Source organism: Chelonus insularis, unplaced genomic scaffold (genome assembly GCF_013357705.1).
Source record: "Chelonus insularis isolate UGA/USDA-ARS -01 unplaced genomic scaffold, ASM1335770v1 contig_33_pilon, whole genome shotgun sequence".
Lineage (NCBI taxonomy): Eukaryota > Metazoa > Arthropoda > Insecta > Hymenoptera > Braconidae > Chelonus > Chelonus insularis.
This window is the reverse complement of record NW_023276506.1, coordinates 83,934-102,084: the sequence shown is the minus strand read 5'-3', so window position 1 is coordinate 102,084 and position 18,151 is coordinate 83,934. Positions and strand designations below refer to the sequence as shown.

The 18,151-nt window shown below is 28.1% G+C and overlaps 2 protein-coding genes across 6 annotated transcripts in view; one reads left to right on the top strand and one right to left on the bottom strand.

Moving 5' to 3' along the window:
* The first annotated feature begins 265 nt into the window (after positions 1-265).
* Positions 266-18,151, top strand: part of LOC118066360 (band 4.1-like protein 4) — a 55,874-nt gene continuing 37,988 nt past the window's right edge. For all 5 annotated transcript variants that reach the window (XM_035082350.1, XM_035082353.1, XM_035082352.1 and 2 more), the window contains exon 1: positions 266-591. The gene's annotated coding sequence lies outside the window, so the exon portion shown is untranslated. The remainder of the gene's footprint in view (positions 592-18,151) is intronic.
* Positions 5,213-12,127, bottom strand: LOC118066359 (uncharacterized). The gene is made up of 17 exons (XM_035082347.1): positions 11,576-12,127; positions 11,324-11,473; positions 10,438-10,724; positions 10,137-10,332; positions 9,685-10,047; positions 9,267-9,563; positions 9,062-9,208; positions 8,841-8,959; positions 8,574-8,781; positions 8,439-8,503; positions 8,166-8,379; positions 8,009-8,107; positions 7,100-7,344; positions 6,952-7,024; positions 6,351-6,886; positions 5,961-6,271; positions 5,213-5,886 (listed from the first exon to the last, which is right to left on the bottom strand). The coding sequence occupies exons 1-17, from the start codon at positions 11,826-11,828 to the stop codon at positions 5,805-5,807; spliced, it is 3,645 nt and encodes a 1,214-aa protein (XP_034938238.1). The 5' UTR covers positions 11,829-12,127; the 3' UTR covers positions 5,213-5,804.

The following is an 18,151-nucleotide window of genomic DNA, read 5'->3' as shown; positions in this document are numbered from 1 at the left end:
AAACTCGGCTGGAAAGTTAGAGACTAACAGAATAATGATAAAAAGGGATAATCAAGTATGAAGAAAGATCTAAGTACAGGTAAATCCGGTACTGTGACTTGCTATCGCGATGAACCGAGAAAGCGAACAATATCAAACAAGTTGTGAAACTGAGCAAGACGGAGGACACACGTCGTGGAAAGGAAAGGCGAAGAAAAGGAAGGCGGACAAGGCAAAGGCATATTCGAATCCTCTGCTTGACTCGCTTCAGTCCGATCCAAGCAACTGCTTCGGTCAGTTACCACGCAGTCGCGGCGTTAAACGGCGTCCCGGTTGCGCCTTCAGTTGGCGCGCTTCATTCTATCTAACCATCATTCATTACTTAACATCATTATTCACCAGACATTTTTACTATTTCCCGCTATTCACATCGTCATCCACGTTCTCAAAACAATTATTGTCATGCTGCAGTGTTTTGGAAGTGTTCATTTGATTGTTTCAGTTGAGTAAGATTTTTTGCTGAAAAAAAGGTGCAATATTGTGAAGACTTCTTTTTAAAACTTCATTCAAAGTCGTTCTTGTTGTTTATTTGTTATCATGGGGTTATAAGCGGTGAGTATTCTTTACAGTTCACTTTTTTGTGTGAGTTATCATTTTTAGGTTTTTTTTTCTTTTCTTTTTTTCTTTGTGAAGTAATTTTATTTTATGTATTCTTGTGGTGATGGTGAATATATCGTAAACAGAATATTTAACTCGAAACAAAGAGTTGTCAAGTAGTGAATCGTTTAAAAAGATGTTGATGAAAAAATAAATATTTAAAAAATGATAGTATTAATGATTATTATCGTTAGGATTAACCATAAGGAAGAACTTTTTTTTCTTAACAATTCATTACGAATCCTTAATAGATCACTTTACGCACTGAGGAATTTTTTTCCATCTAAAAAAATCATTCTCTACTCACCGTGAACTATTAAAGACTAAATTACTGTAATTTTCACGATTTTTCAAGAAAGAGAATAATTATATTGTACTTTTTTTTTTTTAATAAAAAAAACCCAAGATCAACAACTTAATTATTTTTTCAGTAAAAAAAAAAAATTGCCCTTTTTTTTCTTGTGTAAATATTTATAATTATATCAATTGTTTACATAGTTTTTAATTCAAAATGTATGTAGATCCGGTTAGATATCTTGGATATCTGTTTTTACAATAAGCATACTACGTACGTGCTTGTCTTAGAGTTGTAAAGCACATCCGGAAAGGTAAAGTCACATCCATGTAGTATATGTGGTAGGTTTGCCTTTATTTACGAATCAATGTCGAGGTTATTCTTTTCTCAGTATTGTTTGATTTCTTAAATACTTGAATTCGTTTCTTATTATCAGATATTGTGTCGGAAAAACTAATGTCACTAATTATCTAGCAAATTAATAGAAACTTACTCATGAGAAATTTTTTTTAACTGATCAGACAGAACATTTACCACAAAAAAAAGAGAGATTCATTCATTTAAGAAAATTAATCTCTGTAAAATAAGTGACCTTGAGAGAAATTCACTCCAGTGAAAGATTGATAGCACAATTTTTTTTAATCCAAAAATATGCAAATATTGTTTTATATTACAACAATATCAATAATTTAATATTTATATTAGTTTTTGTACATGCAAAAAAAAATTGACTTTAATGTTTCAATTTGTTTCTAAACACTAGTGGTTGGTTATCAGTGTTACATGTATCATTAAGAAATAAGTTAAAGTGAAGAAAATGAATATCTTATCAATAATTAATTCTAATGAATTACTCTCAAGTTATTTCTTGCTATTTATTCAAAGATGTATGTAGTATTCATATGGTTTTCTTTCTACACATGCCATGTAAGTAATGTAATGTTTTTATTTATAAGTAGCTAAATAATTTAGTAATAATAGTTGAAGATGTACACTAACATATATCGTTTCTATGTTTTATTTAGCGAAACAATATAGTGTGGTTCTGTGTAAAAGAGATGAGAGTATTCACCAACAACCTGCACTTTTCTCGCGATTCACGCTTGAGTATTCGTATAATAACAAACGGGCCGGAAACAAGGGGCTTAGAGAATTCATCGCTACAGGATTCCCGTACTTTAGATGCAGGATATACGAAGTGTATTTGATTAATTAGTCGCGGCAGAATGTGCAATTTTATTAACTTGAATAGTATGTTTCATTGATAAAAAAAAATAATTGAAATGATTATAAAAAAGCTCGATAGATTCTTTGAAATTTTTGCTACTTACTAAAATTGCTATTATAAATGAAATTCCAGAAAAATTAAGGAAATTGTTCTGCATGTATTTATGTCTCAAAATTAAATTAACTTTCTCCAGTTCATCACAAATATTTTATTGATAAATTTTTTTTATAAAATATGAATATAATGCTACTTGTGATTATTTGCAAATTATTAATTTATATTTTTTAAGTTGATTCAAACAATTTTTTTTTATTAAGAAAAAAATGAAATGAACTGGTTATGCACAACTTGCTTTATGACTTCTAAATCTGAAAGTGAAATTCAGCATAGATGCTTCCAATTTACTTTCTTTATTTCTATATAAAAAAAATTTTGCTGTAATACTCAGATTGTTTCTGTTTGAAAAAATTTCCTGAAATGTTTAATAATTTTGGCTCATTTTGAAAAATTATTAATGGACTACTTGATAATAACTTTATAAATAAGTTTATCACAATCAACAAATCCGAATCCATTTTAATAAATTCGAATAGATTTAAAACTTTTTATGGTATTAAACATTCAAGAGTTTAAAAAATAACTGAATAATTGAATCTAAAAATGATTACTGTATGAAAACAATACCCACACGGAAATCCAATGTATCCATAATGTATCTAAGAGATATATGAAATATATCTAGATACATAAAAATCGGCCAAAAGGATAATAACCCAAATATATCCCGGATATATTTTGGATATATTTCATATATCTCTTAGAGACATTATGGATGCATTGGATGTCCGTGTAGGTTGTAGTTGCATAAGAGAAGTACCTGGGTTACAACAATATCGCCATAAATACAGGCTAACAACAGCTCTGATTGCAGTGGTGAAATTGGCATAGTCATTTCGTAAAATATTATTAATAATAAATAAAATTTACAACACTTTTGGCCGATTTTTATGTATTTAGAATATATCCCAGTAATAAAAAAGATATATTTAAGATACTAACAGAATGTATCTTAATAATAAACTAAATAAATTAGTGATGTGTGGAGAAAAAAAACAGTTTTGTGTAACTAGAAATTGATGATGAGTGAAAATAAACTGTTAGAAAATTAAGTATATATTTATAACTATTGAATATTTATTAATCAAGATGATATTCGATTTAAAATAATTTATTGTATTGAATCCCGAGTAAAAATGATCAGTTTTTGGGCGATTCGAGCCCCTAATTTTCTTTTTATTTTTAAAAATTTATTTAGAATTTATAAAAACAAAACAAAAGAAATGAATAACAAAAGAAATGAATAACAAAAGAAATGAATAACAAAAGAATGTATAATGGTTGCCTAATTTTTATCGAAAAGAATAAGATTAACTTTTTTTTAAAGTTGATTCGTTTTAAGAAGTTGATTTTAATTTTTTACCTTAATTTTTTGAGTTATTAACTTCCCATTAGGAAGTTATTGTAATTGGGTCGATTGGTGAAATTTGAATTTTCATTAAATCTCCACGTTTCAAGATATTTGCAAGCATACTGACATATTTTTAGAATGATGTGTATGTGTACATATGTATGTTTGTATGTATGTACGGACGTCAGCATTTTTTTCGTTTTCGATATCTTAAGAACGGATCAAGATATCAACTTCAACCAAAATTAATTCGAAAGATATTATTATAAAGAAGACTTGAAAGAAATTTGAACGAATTCGATAGAGCCGTTTTTTTTTATAACAAAATAACTAATAAAAAAATGAAAAGATTAGCTATTTAAAATACTTTTAAGCCAAACAATAACAATTTCATTTAAAAATTAAGTCGATATTAACTAGACATTATTTTTCACAACCAAATATGACTCTTAACAATTACGCATTGTTTATAACAATATGAATTTGTTATAAACAATTGAAAATTGTATTTATTGAATAAGTAATGTGTATATCTCATGTATTTGGATGTTTTCAACAAACATTGATTACAACTATTTAAATTTGTTATAAACAATTACTAATGGGAAGTTCGTCGTGTTAGCACAGACAAAGTGTGCTCAGACCTATTTTTTACAATTATCTTCTATCATATATAAAAACATCTGCTACTTTTTTTATAGTTGGATGGGTTTTAGGATTCATTAGTAATCCTAAAACAATAAATTACTCCATACGAAATCATATTACATGTAAAATAGTTCTATGTTGGAAATGATTCATGATAATTTTGCAAAAGTGGATCTTCACCAATACTGATGCTTAATCTTCTTCTAAGATTTGTTGAGCACTTTAATGATTAAATTATTCAGAGCAAAATAGATACTGAAAAATAATGACTTTTTTAATTGAATAAATTATTCAATGACACTTTCTAAGCTTACTTGAATTGGTAGGAATACTCAGTGTAGTTGCACTGTATAATCACTGTTTAATCAACACATAAGCATTTGACTGTAGAATAAAGAAAAACAGCGTTTATTTGAATCAGTGGAAATCAAAAGTAATGATAAAATCAGTAAAACCTTGTGAAATTACCGCCTAATCATTGTGGTAGTGAGTATCAAATAGATCTAATGATAAAGCAGCAGTTTTCAACTGTGTTACTTTGATTAGTGGTAATCAACAACTTTATTAAAATTTGTATTATAAAGGCTAATTTCACACCAAGCTAATGAAAATAATTGACGAGGAAAATGATAAGGATAATAATGGTATAGTAGAATTGGAGTAAGATTTAATAAAAAAGATGAGGCGCTGATATATCTATAGTTAGATAATTGACATCGGTCAAAGAAACGGTTGTTGACAATTTAATAAATAGTTAGACAACCTAACCGGAATATGAGTGAATATAAGTACAGAGACAAGTTGTCTTCATTAATTAATGTAGAAATTTTTTAAGATGTCATTAAAAAATTTTCATTTATTGCTATCATTACTATATAATTTTTATCATTATAAAGTTAAAATTAATATTAAATTATAATGACGATGGAGAAATTAATTTAATTTTGAATAAATGAAAAATGCAATTGATATAGTATTTTTTTTAGAATCCAGAATTATTTAATTTAATTATTTATTATTTACTTAATTTTGCTATTATACTTTAACTCTTTAAATCTTTCGTGTTCCTTTCCCACAAGTGGTGTTAAAAAAGAATAGAAAATAGTAAATCATTAATGTTAAATTTTGTATCAAAAGGGGTAATTTTACCATTTCAATGTTTTCATTTTTTAAGATAAAGATAAATTTAAGAATAAAAATTATGAGATTCTTGACGAGTATATTCCTTATTTTTGATTAACTGTTTTTGTTGCGATTGACTGTCTAACATGGTATTCCCTTTCAAATTTTCGTATCTTAATTCAGTTGAAACAGTTTGATTTGCATGCTCTGTAAAATTTGATGAAATTTTTGGAATTGATTCTTGAGCATAAACTATATCAGAGATATCTTCGTACATTGGTTCAGTAGCAATCATTTCAGTCACGCATTTTCGAGAATTCGATAGAGATTTTAGAATTGATTCTCGAACATCAACTAACATATGAGAAGTATCATCTTCTAAATTGGGATGATTAGACTTATTGTTCTTAGTTTTTAATGGGAATAGAATGAACTTGAATTGATTCTGTTATTTCATCGTTTTTTTCTTCATTCAGATACTCTTGACGTCTGTAAATTATGTATTAATTGTAATTATTCAAGTCATCATTTTTTTAAGAATATGATAGATTGATAAAACATACCTTCTTTTGCGTAAACAATAGTACGTAGTTCCACAAGTGATGAAAAGTGCTAGAACAAGTGGTATTGCCCATGATTCATGATAATGTATTTTTGATCTTTCGTGACCATTTTCTAGTGGGTCTTCCCTCATAAAGATGGGTTCAGATTGCCAGAAAAGCAGTGGAGCTGTTGCGTTCGTATTCAGATGCATTTTTCCATATACCAATAAAAAAATGACGTAGGTTCTATCTATGTCCAAAAAACAATTTGACACAGAGTCATAAGCCTGATCATTTCCAGTAGTGAATGACAGATTGGCTGTTTTAGGTGTCTTCAAAATTATATTTTGATTATTAGTATTTATTTCATCGAAGAATATTTAATTAAAAATTAATAAATGGTGAACTCACCGGAAAGGTAGCCAAATTCCAAGCTTCTTGATGATAATCAATTTGAATATCTTTCATCATCTGTTCACTCAATATTTCTCCATGGTCACAAAAAGAACGTCCTTTGATAATAATATGAAGTTGACTATCCTTTGTATTATTTATCACTGGTGGAATAACAATATTAATTGAAGGATGGTTAAAATCCATAACAGGATGTGGTTCATACTGAAAGTCTAAAGCATTATTTGTTTTTAAAATTTTAGTTGATAATATTCCCTTCTGCATTAATGTTTCTCCTTGAAGAAATATTTTATAACGTGTTGATGGTAACAGGTACAAGTGAGTAGAATACTCAGATTCATATTTATTAATTAGAATTGTTTTAATTTGGCGGTATTTTAAATTTCGATTTTCTTCTAATTCGCAGTGGAGTATCTGAAAATGAATTGAAAATTTTTTTAATGGTCCTCCAGTGACAGATGGATGCTGCCATTTTAGATCTATTGCTCCTCGACCGACTTCCGTTATTGAAATAATTTCAGGTTGTTCTGGAACTGTATATTTAAAATTTTTATATTAAAAAATTTTCATCTAAATTTAAATTAATTGCAAATCTTACCTTGTTCTTCACGATTATCATCGATTATAACTGATTCACCTGGATCATTGACTTTTTTATTGTAAGCTTTTACCTATCAAGGTGAAAATCATTTATTGTTTAATTTTTAATCAACTTCTGTTTTTAATTTATGAAAATTTGAACTCACCTCTATAGATTGCTTAATTGAGAGATCTGGATGAGGGACAGTTTTACAAAATGAATTTTTCCAAAGATAGCAAGTTTCATTAAGATATACTTTAACTTCATCTAGAAATGTTGCATTGTTCAACAAGAATCTGATGCTATAATAATCAAGTTCACCATTCATTGGAAGTAAAGGTGGTTGCCATCTTAAGGTAGTGGTTGATTCATCTACTTCTACAATTTGGAGATTTCGAACTTTGGGTGGAGCTGCATAAATAAATGATGACCATCAATAAAAAATTTCTATAATTGTTGTGGAAAATATGATACCTACGGCTTGGGTCAGTAATTAAATGAATATCAATGTAAGCAGAAGTATCTATAGATTGGCTAAGTTCGTGTAGTACATAAATTTTAGCTTGAGTCCATAAGTTTGCAGAGTTTTCAAATTTAAAAAGCGTGCTTCAATGTCATATGAAGAAGAAAAGTTTCTGACATTTTCACTTATTCCAGTTATAATAACTCGAGAACCTCGGATCGGACCAGTGATTGTTTGACAATCAGCTGGATCATTCGAAGTTATGATATTAAGTGAGAACTTTACATTGGTAAAAATTTCGGAAGGTATATCTGGAAAAATATTCCAATTTGTTTTAATTCGTGAAATCTATCTTACAAGAAAAAAAGAAGAAATAACTTTTACCTCGAGGTTTGGTACTGAAAACAAGGCTACTTTTATTCCCCATTTTAGAGTTAAATGCTGTTACTGTAATTTCATAAGAAACGTAAGGTACCAAGTCCGTTAAATTATATGATATTTTAGCACTGAGAGGAATGTTTGGATAAACTTTTTTAATTCTTAAATTTTCCGGAGTGTTCTCTCTCTTTTCACAGCCTATGTAATATAACACTTCGATAGTAAGGTCGTAACCTTTTAGAATACCATTCAGTGATTTTGGAGAACTCCAAGTGATTTCGGCTTTGGTTTCTGTGATGGATTTTACCTGTAAGTTTGCTACTGGTGATGGGGCTGAAAAACAATGTATGCAATTATATTGAATATTTAAATTTACTATTTAGAACAATACCTGCTTCGAGAGTTGATGATATTTGGCATATTTGGAATTTATTATCTCTACCGTTTACGCATACTTGATATTTTGTAAACGGGTGTAGTTTTGATAAAGTGATTGGAAATTCAGTTTTGGCATTATTTTTATTTACTAGACGTGATTCATTTGTTGCTGATGATATCGTTGATAAATTAAATAAATACCACGAATCTGGGCAAGAATAAGTTTCCTAAAAAGAGATGTGTTTTAAAGAGAGAAATCTAGAAAAATTCAGTCAATAATTCATACTTCTCCAGATATTTTTTCTATCAATAAACTCGTTTCATCTGGTGTTATTTTGAATTTCTCACTCCCTAAAAATATGGTGAAGAATTAATTAATAAAAAGAGCTTTTTCACTAACAATGAGAATTCTTTGACTTACAATTGCATAGTGTTACAAATGTAAAAGAATTTCCTACAATTCTTTTAATTGATTTCATCTCAAGCTGTACGTATGTTATTGCTTTTACTGAATATTTTTCTCCAGGTAACAATTCACTGAAAATAGTGTAATAAATATTTTTTTCAGTACCATTATTAGTTATTACACCATTTTTAGCAACTTTTTTAAAAATATCACCCGACTCGGTCTGAAAAAAAGTTTTAACTTTTAATAACTTAAGAATAAAATCAAAAATTGTAATTGTACCTCAACTTCAAATTCAAATGTTGCATTGATGGTTTTATAAATTTCTTCTTCATGTAGATAAACTCGAGCACTTGTAATTTTTAATTCATCAACAAATGGTATTAATAGATCTTCAATCGCTAAAGTAAATAAAAAGAATTCATATTTATAAAATATTCAATATTTATTAAATTAGACATAAATAATTAAGTTGATGGTCAAAAGAGAAGATAAAGATTTACCAATATTACAGAGGGGCAGTACATGAAATCCCGAAAGAGTTGATTTACATCCTAGATCACATTTACCAGTATAATGGTCACATTTGTCATCAGTACAATTGGTACATTTTTTTGAACATCCAAAACCATATGATCCAGAGTTACATTCTAAAAAGAAAGACATAATCAACTGAATAATAGAATATCAATCATTTTGAATACTTACTATCTTCACACTTAGAGCCTTGCCATCCTTGAACACATGAACAACCATTCTCCGTACATGCTTTTACACCAGCACAATCATTTTGGAAAAACGAATTGCACTTGACTGTACAGTTTGGTCCAATATTGTAATTTTGACAATTTTCCAAATCGTTTAAATTCGTTAAAGAATTGCTAAAAGCTGCTACAATTTCTGATTTTGGTTCATCATAAGATAGTTTTTGACAAAAAACAGAGTTCCAGATACAATCTCTACTACAATATACTTCTCCTTCTAATTCAATTATCTTAATGGTTCCTGTAATTATGAACACATCTAAATTATTGGCTATTTAATGGTGCTATATCGACCACTCCCACCGTTAAAAGGTTAATGAAGATAATAAAAATTCTTTAGAATAAATAAAATATTGAATCACCTTCTGGAAAACAATGCTCGAACTTGGTAATTGCCCAGTGATTTTTACTTCCATCGATGAATTCTGGAATGACAAATGTCATCAATTCAAGTGTGATGGGAGTAAGATAATCAGAAATGTCCGTTTCTTCAATTCTTTCATTTTGCCACATGGGTAGATCATGTTCAATGTTATCATATTTTGATGATCTTCTGATTTTTTTTGTCATTCGTCTGTTTCCTGATCCGTCCACGATATTTACAATCAGTTCACAATGTTTACATAAACCCACTAGCATGTCGATACATAGTTTTTGAAAATTTCCTAATATCAATGGAGAGCTTTTGAGAATAGCACCTGGGTCTTTTGTTAGAGTGTAGGAATCTAGTTTTTATGATTGGAAAGTGTAAATTCATGTAAATAGTAAATTAATTAGGATAAAAATGAATTAATTAATTTAAAACAATTCTTACAGTCGTGATAACGAAATAACATTTTACGTGTTGAATTTCTGTAAAATATGTGGTAAATCTTATTGGCATTTCTGTATACAGAATCATGATCACTGTAAGACAAAATCTTTTCATCAGGATCAAATAATTCGATTGTGCGAGTTCTTTCCTCCCATTTTAGTAAAAATGTGTTCCATCCATCATATTGAAATGTCTTCTGTAAAAAATTTTATGATCCATGTTAATTTTTATGGCTAAATGATATTTTTTTTCACAATAAAAGTTGAATTTATTTTTTTTAGCGCAACAAAAAATTATTTACTACTTCATTTCCATTTTGACTCTGTACAGGAACACAAGTAGAAGCATCTGACATGCCATTATTACATTTTTTTATCTCAGCAGTCATTGAACTATGTTTAACCGTAATATCGTAACAAAAATCATTGTTAAAGTCTTCTGATTCACATATTATTATTTGAGCATTGGATAATCCTCTGATGGAAAATGCGAAACTACCACTTGCTCCAAACGTGAGAACAGTATTAGCTATATCTTTTATTAAGCTTATAGGTTCAAAATTTCCTGTTCCACTCAATTCTGTAAAATCTTTTAAGCAACAAAAATATTTAGAAAACATTTAAAATTTTACTGGTTTTAAAATCTGCAAAAATCTTGATTCTGCACAAATTCGTTCTAGCACAATAATTGAACATCATAGAACAAGCTAGATAATCTTTCATGAAAAAACACATTTTTGAATTCAAGCAAATAAAATCTGGTCCAGGTGCAATCAGGTGGGTCTACACGACTAATTCACCAGCTGGGAAGCTAGTAAAGAGTAACAAAAATAAAGAAAAAACAAAAAAACATTCATGAATTGTGAAAATCGACTAGTTTGCCTCTTTTTAGTTTTTCTATTTTGTGCAAAAAATAGCTGGACCGATTTTACTCAAAATTTGATCAATTTTAACCTACATAATTATGCATTAAATGAAACTGGTCCCATGTCAACATTATTGGTTCTCGAGATACCCGAGACGAAAATTGATTCCGAACATACATGTGTACACACGGATATCCCCTTAAAAGTCATAGCGTTTAACTGAAGGGATCTTGAAACGTAAAGATATATCAAAATTTAGAATTTGCAAAATGGGATCCATAACAATAACTTCTCACTAGAATGTTAAAAATATAGAACTTACCTTCCCAACGACTGTCGTAAACTGGGCCCATGGGGACATCAAAAGAATTTACAATACTCCAATTACTACCTTGTTGACTCCATAATGAAAGACATTCCTTATCTACATTAACTCTGCATTGCTGTTTGTAATTAATTGGAAATTTTGAATCTATTTTTCAAAAATGAAATATTAGTATGGATACTTATTAAAAATTTTAAACAAGTGAAATGTGCAATAATGATATGAGTAATCTTTAATACATCTGATTACCTCTAAATTCTGTTTTTTTTTCTTTGATTTCAAAAGTGATCCCACCATTATCAATTATATTCCATATAAATGCGTCTCTCGATTCGCTATTAATACATATCAATTTTCGTGATATTCTGGATAATTGGTATGTAGAATATTCATCATACTTGTCCGCCATCAAAAACTCCGATTCACTTTCAAAAACCAACAATGGACTAGTCCATACCAATTGAATAAATAGATTTATAATAAGAAAAAAATTAGAATCCATCTTAATAAATTCAAATAGATTTTTAACACTTCATAGTCCCGAACTCTCGAAAGTTTAAAAACTAACTAAATACTTCAATGAAAAAAATGACTGTGGTGTAGGAAGATTAATCTTCCTGTTGCAGATTACGTGATCGTCATTGAAACACAAAAGACAAACTTTTTTCTCTCGGAAGTGATAAAAAAGTTTTATTTCATTCATATATTAATTTCATGTTATCAAATGAATGTTTGACACTTCTGTATGAAATTGAATAAAATTATTATTGAACTCAAAAATTCAGAATGGAATGTCCTCACGGTCTGAAAAACTTTCTGAGACTGAGTCTCATTCATCGCTATATTAAAATATATAAGAGATCTTAAAAGTTTTTAATAATTATAAATACTATCGCGAACTACAATTAAGATTCTAAGAAAAAATAATATCAACTTAATTTGATACATACTCCCATACTGAAACTCATCATAAATAAAACGTCTGTTTATACACTGCAATAAGTAATATAATCACTCAAAAAAAGTTTTATCTTCAAGATGATTCATAGTAATTCTAAAAAAGTTGGGTCTTAATCTTTTCCAGTGATGTGGTGACTGAACTGAAAACGAATTGGTGATGAAAATAATCATAATATTATTTACATTTTTGTATCGAATATTATAAAAAAAATGTTGCTGATAATCAGGATAATAATGGTATAGTAAAATTGGAGTAAAATTTAATAAAAAAATAAGGTACTGATAAAGTTAGATAATTAACATCGGTCAAAGAAACAATTGTCGACACTTTATAATTACAATGAAAGAATTGATTTAATTTTGAATAAATGAAAAATGAAATTGCTTTAGTACTTTTTTTGAAATTCAGAATTTCACATACCCTACACTGAGAAAAAATTTACTTCATACAAGAAATATTTCATTCGATCATTAACATCGAAATTTCAAATAGTTGCAATAAAATATTTCTTCGAAATTATGAATATTTGATTGAAATCATTTTATTTACTCAAATGAATAAAATGTTATTCGTTTTTATTCTTGTTGTAACCTTGAAAATTTGTTTTCAAACTTGTCGCAACATTGAAACGAAAGACAAAATGTGTTTCTGATAACACTACTATTAGTCTGAATAAAATATTATCTTTAGAATACTTCAAATTTCTTTTATTGATTGAATAAAAAATTCTTTCATTTAACGACATTTTTTTCTCAGTGTCGTAGTACAGTCCATTTGCAACACAACATTCTTTTAAGGCATTTCAAAATTTTTTGATTATCTTATAAAAGAATTGCAGACATCTTCTTGCAAATTTACTAAAGAAGCTGGTATCATTTCTTCAGTTAAAGGGAATTATAATAAAAAAATAATTTTGAGTCAAAATATTCAATTGACTCAGTAAACTAAACTAAAGTAAATTCGGACTCAGTCGTTTTTCCTCGCTTTCAAGTTTGCTGAATGAAGAAGTATTGATAAAAAAAAAATTTATTAGAAGACGTTGTAACGCTGCAGCTCAAAAAGCATTAGGGCTTTTCCCTTGTAGTGTAATTTATGCCGTAAAAGCATATTATGTGATCTATCTAGCATTAATTAAACTAGATTTCGTCAACTACTAATAAATTTACCTATCAATTCAGTGTTATTTTTGAAATGGATCAACTTTTTTATAGACTTGTATAAACCTTTTGAATTATTAACTTCCCAGTGGGAAGTTATGGTAATGGGTCTGATTTTGTGAATCTTAAATTTTGACATATCTCTACGTTTCAAGGTCCCCAGAGTCGAATACAATAATTTTTAAGTAGACGTCTGTGTGTGTACGTATGTTCGTACCATTTATTCCAGTTTTTTGATTCTGCATAAAAAATAGCTGGACCGATTTTGCTGGAAACCTAATCAGTTCTAAGTTGCGTCATTATACATCGATTGCGAATTGACCTCACGTCCATATCATTTTTTGTTCTCGATATAATCGAAACGAAAATTGAATCCAAACATACATACACACACCGACATCCTCTTAAAAATCATAGTATTTGATCCTAAAGATTTTGAAACGTGGAGATATATTACAATTTTCAAAATCGGACCCATTACAATAACTTCCCACTAGGAAATTAAGAAAATTTTTTCATTGTTTCCACTGAGAAGTTGGTCGTGTGTACCTTTCGAATCGCACCCAGACCACCCTGGAGCTGATATTTTTACAGTTTCTTTCTTATAAAAAGAAACGGCTGTACCGAATTTGTTTAAACTTCTTTCGGATGTTTTGATTGTAACACGAATTTTTAAACAACTCATACTTCTCATCCCCAGTTGCGATATGATACCTCCTTTTCAACTTCTCATCATCAAGTAATTGTCGTAGGGTTCATTTTTGAAATTCATAATTTTGTCATATCTATAGGTTTTAAAACATTCATAAACATTAAAAGGTTCAAAAATGAATGTATGCATTTATATACTTACGTACGTACATATGTACGCACGCATGTACGTACGTATGTTAGATTTGTTTTTGTTTTCGATCTCTCGAGAATATTTTATTCAACTTTGTAAAAGGTTTAAGTATCTCTAAATTTAACAAAATAATAAATCAATAAAAGTGAATAGACAAAAATGTGATTGAAATGAGTCACAATTTGACGAACTTAGTATGTTAATGTGGTTGATCACTCGTTGATGCAATGGAGAAAATTTATAAAATAGATAGAGGTATCTTTTTCATCAAAAATTAATGAGATGTCTGGCGAGAGGCAAGTGACGAAATCTACCACAACATGTTCTGGCTTCTTAATACCTCTAATACAAAGGAAGATAATAATATGAAAAGAAAGAATATAAACCTCTAGTAGATACTAGTACACGTGTGTCTCCGTACAGCGTGAAGAATTGTATACGAGATGTAATATAACGAAAGCACTCGACTGTTCTAACGGTATAAATGACTAATATAACGGAAGGGAGAGTTATATTACCGAGATATACGTTTATTAGGATACAAACAGAATCCAAAAGACGACAGACTATGGAGTTGGAGTGAAAAACTATAAATATTGAATCGTTGTATGCTTTTAGCGGTGCATATTTAACTATAAAAAGTGCTTTATAGACTGCATTAGCAGTTAAATTATTCAATTTTATAATTCTCTTTTTGGAAATGAACAAAATTGAAATGATTTGTTTATATTTTATGAGATTTATTTTATTTCAAATTACGGAATCGATTGCCGAAAATTTTTATGTTCAAAGAGCCTTTTTTTTGTAAAAATATAATGTATTAAATTATCATGAAATCTTCATGAGCGATGTGATTAATTAAATACTTTATAATGGTGAGTAAAATAAATATTCAAAAAGATGTATTAAAGTCAAATACACAATTAGTTACAATCATAATAAAAAAAAGTCTTCATTTTTATTTTTATAAACTATGAAAAACTCATTTTCTCATCATTATCGCATTATAGATATTTTGTAACGGTTATTCATACAGTAAAAGTTGTCTATTGATGAATACACGTTTCATGAAGCACTAAAAACTTATATTCTTCAGCTGCATAACTTATAGATGATAATGCATGACTATTGTAGTCTAGTCAATCCGGCAAGAAATACTTCATCATAATTTTTTTGAAAAAAAGTCCATTTCAATTTTTGTTGCTAGCAAAAATGTGTGATGATAGTTAGAAAAAATTATTAATTCAAATAAATGCACTTATTGTTAAAAAAAAATTATTCCCGCATATCTAAGCAAGCCAGCATGGTGATTCCGGGAAAATTTAAGTGTTTAGTAATAAAACACCTAAGTGTTTACAATACAATTTAAATACCATAAACAAACTATAGTATTTTGGTAAACAGCAAGGAACGTTTAAAATTCGTCTACAAAATTACTAAAGCTCGTTTATGACGTTAAGAGTAGTAGACACTTGAAATGTTTAGTTTTCTAAACACTTAGATTTACAGGGAGTAGATCGAAACCCACTGATGATCGAAGGGTGTCACGATATTAAGTAAAGTAATAACATGAAAAGCTTTTAGTAGTTCAAATCACAAGGTTTTTACCAGATGAAGAGGCACTCGGAGGATCATGCACAAATAAAGACTTGAGATAAAATTGACTGGACGATAATTAAGGAGAAAGGACTAAATCGAGTACAATAGGGAACTCGAAGGAAAAACAGGCTCCAATTAAAGGAGGCAAGATGAGAAGTAATGGCTGGATTTCTTTACAGCTAATAGTAATAAAATGGGGAAAAATGTTTCGTACTTGTTTATCTAACAATATTGCAAACACTTTAAATATTTATTTTCTAAACAATTAGATTTACAGTGAGCACTTTCGACTACATTTTGCAATGGATGATGTTATCGTTAATACTAGAGCCAATGCATTTTTAAAAAAAAATCTTAATTTTATTGTTGTATACTCTTAATTATTTATTTATATTTTAGCAATATTTCCATATCAATTTCCCAGTATGAAGTAAGTGTAAAAGATCTGATTTTTTAATGTCCAAATTTTGACATATTTGGACGTTTTAAAATTTTTCAAAGTCAGATGATATGGTTTTCAGAAAGATGTCGTGATGTGTATATGTGTTTGCTGTTAATTTTCGTCTTGTGTATCTCAAGAACAAATAATGATATCGTCATGGAACCAGTTTCATTCAATGTATAATTATGTAATTAGAACTTGATTAAGTTTTTATTAAAACCAGCTTTAACATGTGCAGAAAATAAGATAATTGACTTGAAAATAAATTAAGACAAATGATATTGATTTTAAAATATGAATGCATATATTTTCTGTTTGCTTGCTGAAGACTAACTAATTCAAAAGAATAAAATTAATACATAATTTATCATATTTAATGTGAACGATTTATATGTATTATTAGAACAATTCATTTTATTTATATAATATTGAATTTAAAAAAACAAAGTATATAAATAAAACTACAATATTTGTAGCATAAATGATTTGATAAAATTTATTGAAAAAAATAAATCTGTTGGGTTTTAAAATTTATGGTCACAATAATTTTTTTGTTTTACTACTCCCCGAACAACAACAGATTAAAAAATATTGTCAATAATAATTAAATATTGTTACAAAAATAATGACACTTTTTTTTCTATCTTTTCCCTAAGTTTTACTCAGATGTTTATTGTGTGGACCTCTTCAATTGCATCCAGACCAATATTCTTTTATTTCTATTTTTAGATCCTTCAAGAAAATTTCGTTATATCGAATAATAAGGTAGTTTCATTGATTAGTTGGACATAAATTAGTTAAAATAACTTTTGGATAAAATGTCTGTGTCAAATGTCATGATCTCCAGTCTCTCTTTGACAACCCTTATAGAAAGTAAGGGTGACTTATTTCTGGTTTAACATTTGACTAAGGTTAGCTGAATTACCTAAGTGTTAAGCTAGGAATAAACCAGTTTTGCTTCTTACGCGCAGAGAAATGTATAGTAAAAATTACCTTGAATTTTGATTAAATAATAATTAAAATGCTTTTTACTTACTATTTTAATTTACAAATATTATAGAATTTTTATTTACTTTTTAAACGTTGTCTAAAAATTATTAATTAATAACCTAATGTTAAACTGATGAATTGAGCTGGCTACTCTATTATTTATATCATTAACAAATACTATAGTATTTATATATGACGATTAATTAATACTTTTACATAATATTACATAATCTTAATTTCATACAAAAAAAAGTAAGTTTAATGTTTATATCTATTCTGCAAGGAAATAAATTGATTACAATGACTTAAAATTAAAAAAAAAATTGTCGATTTAAATTACATAGATAGCAATTGTAACAACACACTATTGTAGGTGTAATAAACATAGTTATCATAATTATTATCATTTATTTATTCCATTAGTGCAATCATATTACGATTAAAAGTGATATATTTTACTTGTTGGCAGTGTTTAATGCTCTCTCGATAGGCAATTTTTTCCAGCATACGGTTCGCGACGAGAATATAAAAGAAAAGGATAGAATGAATAGTTCTTTATGATTCAATTGCTACTAATAGTGCATTTATGATAAAGAAATTATCTGATTAAAGTTGAGCTGATTGAAAATTAATTGTAATCAACTTCATAGAATTCTGTTAGGAATAATGTTCTGATTTTCTAATGCAAAAGTCTTTTTCAATTATTGAAAAAAAAATAAAAATAATTTAATTTCATTTTTTAAAGTAATGTGATTGATGTGAAGATGTCTGATTAAAAAATTATCTCAGTGGTTATGAAAATTAATAAAAAAACCACAGTCCTTTTAGAGTA

Bases quoted from the DNA above. Each gene is read 5' to 3' on its own strand.
- LOC118066359 (XM_035082347.1), bottom strand. From the start codon at position 11,828: ATGGATTCTAATTTTTTTCTTATTATAAATCTATTTATTCAATTGGTA. The intron at 10,048-10,136 runs GTAAGAATTGTT...CATAAAAACTAG, and splicing joins GTTATTTCGTTATCACGACT to ATTCCTACACTCTAACAAAA. The intron at 5,887-5,960 runs GTATGTTTTATC...CATAATTTACAG, and splicing joins TATTGTTTACGCAAAAGAAG to ACGTCAAGAGTATCTGAATG.